The sequence below is a fragment of the Anomaloglossus baeobatrachus genome, chromosome 8 (assembly GCF_048569485.1).
Source record: "Anomaloglossus baeobatrachus isolate aAnoBae1 chromosome 8, aAnoBae1.hap1, whole genome shotgun sequence".
Lineage (NCBI taxonomy): Eukaryota > Metazoa > Chordata > Amphibia > Anura > Aromobatidae > Anomaloglossus > Anomaloglossus baeobatrachus.
The window spans coordinates 245,292,630-245,301,728 of record NC_134360.1 but is presented as its reverse complement, the minus strand read 5'-3'; the positions used below and the strand labels follow the sequence as shown (position 1 = coordinate 245,301,728).

At 46.6% G+C, this 9,099-nt stretch overlaps 1 protein-coding gene across 1 annotated transcript in view; it reads right to left on the bottom strand.

Annotated features, from left to right (window-relative positions):
- Positions 1-692: 692 nt before the first annotated feature.
- The window catches only part of IPP (intracisternal A particle-promoted polypeptide), a 19,791-nt gene continuing 11,384 nt past the window's right edge, over positions 693-9,099 (bottom strand). Inside the window, exons 8-9 of the mRNA XM_075320488.1 lie at positions 2,515-2,735; positions 693-1,800 (exon numbers count right to left, since the gene is read on the bottom strand). Of these exons, the coding sequence (XP_075176603.1) occupies positions 1,579-1,800; positions 2,515-2,735 (443 nt within the window). The 3' untranslated portion in view covers positions 693-1,578. The remainder of the gene's footprint in view (positions 1,801-2,514; positions 2,736-9,099) is intronic.

The window sequence follows — 9,099 nt, the reverse complement described above, 5'->3', positions numbered from 1 at the left end:
TAGACGCCTCATCCACACGGGGATGGGAAGGAGGACAGCGAGCTCAGCAGAGAGGAGGCGCCGGACCAGCAAGCAACGCCGGACCAGCAAGCAGCGACTCACATCGGACCCATCCGCCACCTAGTTGAGTATAGTAGGTGTTTTTTTTACAATATACAGCGCGGTCTGGGCTCTTATATACAGTATTCTGGAATGCTGTATATAAGAGCTCAGTGGTGGTGGCCGCAGCTTATAGGGGACAAATCTGGTGACAAGTTCCCTTTAACAGATCCGTTCTCCATAGACTCCAATGTTAATAAATCTGGATCCGGCAGACATCAATGAGTTAACAATAGACAAAAAAAAGTTGTTTGTACAACTTTTTTCTTTTTACCAACTGATCTCTGCAGGATCCATTCTAACAGATGATTACAGGACATGTGAACTCAGCCCTAATGAATCCGCTCCCCAATGTGGTGCTGTCTGACATCTCTGCCCCCGTAGTTATCGTTCCCCTGTACTGTGAGGGTCTTGTGCTGTTTGTGGAGGTCCGAGGCATAAAGCTATAGCCAAGACACAAGTAATCACTACCAGTGGCTGTACTCTACCCCAGATTCTGGGACCCCCCCCCCCCATCGGTGATCATCCACCCCCCTTTGCAGTTTTCCAATTTGTAGACCATTCAGCATTTGATGAATAAGAGTCCGCACAGAGACCGTGTGAAAAGTGCTTTATTACACCCTGTAAATCCAATATTCAGCAGATACACCCCCCGTCTGCAAACATTACACCACTGATCAGACACTCCAGAGCTTGCATTGTCCACCGGGAGCTGATGATTTCTGTCCTTCGTGCTTTACACTGCAGCGCTGCACTAGCTTTAGTTTGTCCATTCACCAGCTTAAAATTTGACTTTATTTAAAATACACCATTTCCATAGGGTGAAGTTTTCGGCGGCGGCGCTGACGTAGGTGACTGCACCATTTCATCACTCAGTCCTGCAGAAGTCAGAGCTGCTATTGCAAATCCTTAAAAAGGGACACTATTTCCAATCCATCTTTTGCTGTGCAAATATATATAAAAAAAAAGTCTATTGCTTTCAGATATCAGCCATTTCAGGCTAAGGATAGACAAATCTATTGCTCCAGGTTACGGGTGATTTCCGGCATAAATATTAATCCCTGGGATGAGGGAGATGATGTGTAGGGACGTTCTGGCTCCCTTTGATCCCTACCTTCTCATCTAGCTCCAGTGCTGAGAATCTTGTATACGCGCGTCTTATAACGCTCCGGCACTGATAAAACCGCCAGAGACATTTATACCCCTATGTGACTGATATAAGCCGGTGCTCTTATAACGCTCTGCACTATGAGAGCTGCAGACCCCTGTGCACCACTGTCTCCTGGGTTGGTGACTACCCCCTCCCCAACGGGCAGCACATACTAGTGGGTTGAAGAGCTAGAAAACAACCCAAACCAGTAAAAGAACAACATTGATGGCGCTCTGTAGCTAGCTGCCCCCTCTTAGTCACTGGTCACCCTCGGACCCTCGGCACCGGTGTATCAGGCTGTACCATGAGCCACCCCTGCAGCATCGGGGTCAGAGCACGGCCAGGCTGCCCTCACAGCGACTCGTTATCATGCTGCCAATCTCCGTCCAGGAGTCCGTATGTGGGTTATAAACCTCCACAGAGTCAGACGTCACAGGGGCTGAAAAGTCCAAGCTGGCTCTGCCCCCCGTGGCGTACAGCAGCCCGTTCACACTGATCACAGAGACGCCGGCTCTGGGGGTCCTCATCGCTGCCACCTCCACCCACTTCTCCTGCAGAGAGAAGAAAGCATTAGAAAACCCTTCTTTCTTATGTCCTGACAGTTCGTTACAGTGTGTCAGTGCAGGTAAAATGTATCAGACCGAAGAGGAGAGGAGGATGGATTAGACTGCCTGCAACAGTAACAGCCCCCAGCTATGGGAAGCATTAGGGAGAGGTTTACAGCCTGGTGGTAAGGCTGTGTGCCCACGGGACAACGTTGCCGCGAACTTTGCCGCAGCTGCTCCCCGGAATCTGCAGCTATCCATTGCTGCGGTATTTCTGCGGAGTTGTTGCGGTAAACCTGCGGAAACAGTGCAGATTTCATGCGGAATTCCTGCGGATATTGTGGATAGTGGAGGAGCGGGAATTCCGCAGAAATTTCCGCAGGAATGATTGACATGCAGTTACATGCGGCTGCGGGAAATCTGCAACATATTCCGCAGCCGCACATACCGCAGCATTGATACAGCACTCCCCAAATCACATAGGGTAACATGGTGAGTGTTTGTACTTGCATAAACCTGCGGATTTATCTGGAAAATCCAGATAAATCCATGGGTTTTCAGTGGCAAAATCCGCGGGGATGTTCTCCCATGGGCACTTGGCCTAAAGGTGTACGCTCATTGATAGATGTGTAAAGTAGTGACGTTTGTAAACATAAAAGCAATTAGTTGCAAATCTGTCATAACACAAATCCCCCCCCCCCCCCGTCCTCATCTTATCACCTCCTCAAAAGAAAACTTCTCCACCGTGTTTAGAAAATCCTGGCTCTCGTTCCAGCCGCCCACCGCATACAGGCAGTCATTCAAAGAGGCTACGCCCAGGTATGCCCTGCGGGTGCCCATACAGGGGAGGGATCGCCAGCGCTCGGCAATGGGATCATACACGTCCGCTGAAGACAGTTCTATCCCCTCCTGGCTAATTCCACCGACCACATAGATCAACCCTGAAAAAAAAAGGAATAAAATTCCTGCATCAAGAGAGAATAGTGAGTGCAGCTCTGGGGTATAATACAGGAGGTAACTCAGGATCAGTAATGTAATCTATGTACACAGTGGCTCCACCAGCAGAATAGTGAGTGCAGCTCTGGAGTATAATACAGGAGGTAACTCAGGATCAGTAATGTAATGTATGTACACAGTGGCTCCACCAGCAGAATAGTGGGTGCAGCTCTGGAGTATAATACAGGATGTAACTCAGGATCAGTAATGTAATGTATGTACACAGTGACTGCACCAGCAGAATAGTGAGCGCAGCTCTGGAGTATAATACAGGATGTAACTCAGGATCAGTAATGTAATGTATGTACACAGTGGCTCCACCAGCAGAATAGTGAGTGCAGCTCTGGAGTATAATACAGGAGGTAACTCAGGATCAGTAATGTAATGTATGTAAACAGGAGAATAGTGAGTGCAGCTCTGGAGTATAATACAGGATGTAACTCAGGATAAGTAATGTAATGTATGTACACAGTGACTGCACCAGCAGAATAGTGAGTGCAGCTCTGGAGTATAATACAGGATGTAACTCAGGATCAGTAATGTAATGTATGTATACAGTGACTGCACCAGCAGAATAGTGAGTGCAGCTCTGGAGTATAATACAGGAGGTAACTCAGGATCAGTAATGTAATCTATGTACACAGTGGCTCCACCAGCAGAATAGTGAGTGCAGCTCTGGAGTATAATACAGGATGTAACTCAGGATCAGTACAGGATAAGTAATGTAATCTATGTACACAGTGGCTCCACCAGCAGAATAGTGAGTGCAGCTCTGGAGTATAATACAGGATGTAACTCAGGATCAGTACAGGATAAGTAATGTAATCTATGTACACAGTGGCTCCACCAGCAGAATAGTGAGTGCAGCTCTGGAGTATAATACAGGATGTAACTCAGGATCACTAATGTAATGTATGTACACAGTGACTGCACCAGCAGAATAGTGAGTGCAGCTCTGGAGTATAATACAGGAGGTAACTCAGGATCAGTAATGTAATGTATGTACACAGGAGAATAGTGAGTGCAGCTCTGGAGTATAATACAGGATGTAACTCAGGATCAGTAATGTAATGTATGTACACAGTGACTGCACCAGCAGAATAGTGAGTGCAGCTCTGGAGTATAATACAGGATGTAACTCAGGATCAGTAATGTAATGTATGTACACAGTGACTGCACCAGCAGAATAGTGAGTGCAGCTCTGGAGTATAATACAGGAGGTAACTCAGGATCAGTAATGTAATGCATGTATACAGTGACTGCACCAGCAGAATAGTGAGTGCAGCTGTGGAGTATAATACAGGATGTAATTCAAGAAAATATATAGTGACTTAGTGTGGCGTGTATACTTATATATTGTTGATTATATGGTTCTGATATAAGTAGAACATCTCTATTAGACTGGGGTCTCGGAGCTTTTGTCTTATACACATCATCCAGACAAAGTTGATGGATTCTATATGAATAGTGATTACAATGACTGGCCACTTGAGAAAATTTAAAGACGGAAGGGCACCACCTTCAGGGATCTCCAGGTATACCATAACATAGACCAATTTGAAAAGAAGAAAAGGGGTATACCTATTGAGGGATCACCAGGAGATTAAATCATATAAAGTAATATTTTATTAATTACAAAAGAACAAAACAATACGTGGATCTTCACACTGGAGGTGAAGGCACACAAAATGACAATAAAAACACTAAAAACAACAATCCCCTGGCCAATAGCCATAAATGAAATATGATGTATCGCAATAGAAAAATTTATTCAACACCCCTCTTATAGATGTGTAATGCAAAAATGCTAAGTAGCCTGCACAAAATAATTCATCAGAATACCTGTAAAGGTATTGTCAGTGTACACATTAGATCGGCCTCTGGTAGTGGAACGAGTGGACAGGCTGTAGGGCCCCTGTGATCGAAGAGGGGTCACCAGCAAGTAGGACACTCGTAAGGCGTCTGGATTATAAATTATGAATTATATGTGGCACCCAATAATATGTATCAGACCCCAGAGAAAACGGAAACTCCTGGGAAAATATACAGACGGCACCAAATAATGTAAACCAACCCCAGGGCTAGCATGCTAAAATGTGCACATCAGACATAGCAGTGGACAGCGAGTATAGGTACCCCATCTAGAGTATAGTATAGGTACCCCATCTAGAGTATAGTATAGGTACCCCATCTAGAGTATAGTATAGGTACCCCATCTAGAGTATAGTATAGGTACCCCATCTAGAGTATAGTATAGGTACCCCATCTAGAGTATAGTATAGGTACCCCATCTAGAGTATAGTATAGGTACCCCATCTAGAGTATAGTATAGGTACCCCATCTAGAGCTGATCAATTTTTGATCAAATAAATTAACTGGGTAAAAAGGTGAGCACAGTCCATATACAGCGCCTGCAAGGTAGAATATAACATGCGTATACGGCAATACCTGGGCACTAAGTGCTGTGGCTGTGCAGGCTAGCTGAAGAAGAAAATATCTAAACGGCACCGAATACTATAAATCACCCCTAGGGCTAGCGTAGTATAATGTGCACATCAAGCAAGCAGAGTAGTAGACAGCAAATATAAGTACCACGTCTAGAACATATCTATCTATAGAAAAATAGGTCAACCGGATATAAAGGTAGGCACAGTCCATATATAGCACATACAAAATAGAGTATAGAAAGCATATAGGACAAATACCTAGGCACAGACTGCTGTGGCTGTGCAAGTTAACCGGACAGTACTCTAATGGGAGTGCAGCAACAGCCCATACTCACTGTCCTAAAATGTGATAGAGTGCAGGCCTGCTTTTCTTCCCCTGAGGAAGCCTTCTGTATGGAGGCGATACGCGTGGGGTAACCTTGCCAAAGTATCCCACCCCTCTTACTATATTGGTACTCTGCTTTGCCTGCACTCCCATTGCACAGCCACATTATACTACGCCAGCCCTAGGGGTGATTTATTGTATTCGGTGCCGTTTAGATATGTTCTTGTTCAGCTAGCCTGCACAGCCACAGCACTTAGTGCCCAGGTATTGCCGTATACGCATGTTATATTCTACCTTGCAGGCGCTGTATATGGACTGTGCTCACCTTTTTACCCAGTTGATTTATTTGATCAAAAATTGATCAGCTCTAGATGGGGTACCTATACTATACTCTAGATGGGGTACCTATACTATACTCTAGATGGGGTACCTATACTCGCTGTCCACTGCTATGTCTGATGTGCACATTTTAGCATGCTAGCCCTGGGGTTGGTTTACATTATTTGGTGCCGTCTGTATATTTTCCCAGGAGTTTCCGTTTTCTCTGGGGTCTGATACTTATTATTGGGTGCCACATATAATTCATAATTTATAATCCAGACGCCTTACGAGTGTCCTACTTGCTGGTGACCCCTCTTCGATCACAGGGGCCCTACAGCCTTTCCACTCGTTCCACTACCAGAGGCCGATCTAATGTGTACACTGACAATACCTTTACAGGTATTCTGATGAATTATTTTGTGCAGGCTACTTAGCATTTTTGCATTACACATCTATAAGAGGGGTGTTGAATAAATTTTTCTATTGCGATACATCATATTTCATTTATGGCTATTGGCCAGGGGATTGTTGTTTTTAGTGTTTTTATTGTCATTTTGTGTGCCTTCACCTCCAGTGTGAAGATCCACGTATTGTTTTGTTCTTTTGTAATTAATAAAATATTACTTTATATGATTTAATCTCCTGGTGATCCCTCAATAAATGACTGGCCACTTGAGGGCGCTATTATATGACACGTGATGCATTATAAGCTAGAATGTAATACTTTATATACAGTTAGGTCCAGAAATCTTTGGACAGTGACACAATTTTGGCGAGTTGGGCTCTGCATGCCACCACATTGGATTTGAAATGAAACCTCTACAACAGAATTCAAGTGCAGATTGTAACGTTTAATTTGAAGGTTTGAACAAAAATATCTGATAGAAATTGTAGGAATTGTCACATTTCTTTACAAACACTCCACATTTTAGGAGGTCAAAAGTAATTGGACAAATAAACCAAACCCAAAAAAAAGAAGGGAATTTTGTTTACTTACCGTAAATTCCTTTTCTTCTAGCTCCTATTGGGAGACCCAGACGATTGGGTGTATAGCACTGCCTCCGGAGGCCACACAAAGCAATTACACTAAAAAGTGTAAGGCCCCTCCCCTTCTGGCTATACACCCCCAGTGGGATCACTGGCTCACCAGTTTTAGTGCAAAAGCAAGAAGGAGGAAAGCCAATAACTGGTTTAAACAAATTCACTCCGAAGTAACGTCGGAGAACTGAAAAACCGTTCAACATGAACAACATGTGTACCCGAAAAACAACCAAAAATCCCGAAGGACAACAGGGCGGGTGCTGGGTCTCCCAATAGGAGCTAGAAGAAAAGGAATTTACGGTAAGTAACAAAATTCCCTTCTTCTTCGGCGCTCCATTGGGAGACCCAGACGATTGGGACGTCCAAAAGCTGTCCCTGGGTGGGTAAAGAAATACCTCATGTTAGAGCTGCAAGACAGCCCTCCCCTACGGGGAGGCAACTGCCGCCTGCAGGACTCTTCTACCTAGGCTGGCGTCCGCCGAAGCATAGGTATGCACCTGATAATGTTTGGTGAAAGTGTGCAGACTCGACCAGGTAGCTGCCTGGCACACCTGTTGAGCCGTAGCCTGGTGTCGTAATGCCCAGGACGCACCCACGGCTCTGGTAGAATGGGCCTTCAGCCCTGATGGAACCGGAAGCCCAGCAGAACGGTAGGCTTCAAGAATTGGTTCTTTGATCCATCGAGCCAGGGTGGCTTTGGAAGCCTGCGACCCTTTGCGCTTACCAGCGACAAGGACAAAGAGTGCATCCGAACGGCGCAGGGGCGCCGTGCGGGAAATGTAGATTCTGAGTGCTCTCACCAGATCCAACAAATGTAAATCCTTTTCATACCGATGAACTGCATGCGGATAAAAGGAAGGCAAGGAGATATCCTGATTAAGATGAAAAGAGGATACCACCTTAGGGAGAAACTCCTGAATGGGGCGCAGCACTACCTTGTCCTGGTGGAACACCAGGAAAGGAGCCTTGGATGACAGAGCTGCAAGTTCGGACACTCTCCGAAGAGACGTGACCGCTACCAGAAAGGCCACTTTCTGTGAGAGTCGAGAAAGTGAAACATCCCTCAGAGGCTCGAAGGGCGGCTTCTGGAGAGCAACAAGGACCTTGTTTAGATCCCACGGATCTAACGGCCGCCTGTACGGAGGTACGATATGACAAACCCCCTGCAGGAACGTGCGCACCTGAGAAAGTCGTGCTAGACGCTTCTGAAAAAACACGGATAGTGCCGAGACTTGCCCTTTAAGGGAGCCGAGCGACAAGCCCTTTTCCAACCCAGATTGCAGGAAGGAAAGAAAGACAGGTAACGCGAATGGCCAGGGAGATACTCCTTGTGCAGAGCACCAGGATAAGAAAATCTTCCACGTTCTGTGGTAGATCTTAGCAGAAGTGGACTTCCTAGCCTGTCTCATGGTGGCCACGACCCCTTGGGATAATCCTGAAGACGCTAGGATCCAGGACTCAATGGCCACACAGTCAGGTTCAGGGCCGCAGAATTCCGATGGAAAAACGGCCCTTGGGACAGTAAGTCTGGACGGTCTGGTAGTGCCCACGGTTGGCCGACCGTGAGATGCCACAGATCCGGGTACCACGACCTCCTCGGCCAGTCTGGGGCGACGAGTATGACGCGGCCGCAATCGGATCTGATCTTGCGTAACACTCTGGGCAAGAGTGCCAGAGGTGGAAACACATAAGGGAGCCGGAACTGCGACCAATCTTGCACTAAGGCGTCTGCCGCCAGAGCTCTTTGATCGCGAGACCGCGCTATGAAGGTCGGGACCTTGTTGTTGTGCCGAGACGCCATTAGGTCGACGTCCGGCACCCCCCAGCGGCGGCAGATTTCCTGAAACACGTCCGGGTGAAGGGACCATTTGGACGCAGATGAAACTGCGCGAACGGGACTGCCTCCATTGCCGCCACCATCTTCCCTAGGAAGTGCATGAGGCGCCTTAAGGGGTGCGACTGACCCTGAAGGAGAGACTGCACCCCTGTATGTAGAGACCGCTGCTTGTCCAGCGGAAGCTTCACTATCGCTGAGAGAGTATGAAACTCCATGCCAAGATACGTTAGTGATTGAGTCGGTGCCAGGTTTGACTTTGAAAAGTTGATGATCCACCCGAAAGTCTGGAGAGTCTCCAGCGCAACATTCAGGCTGTGTTGGCATGCCTCTTGAGAGGG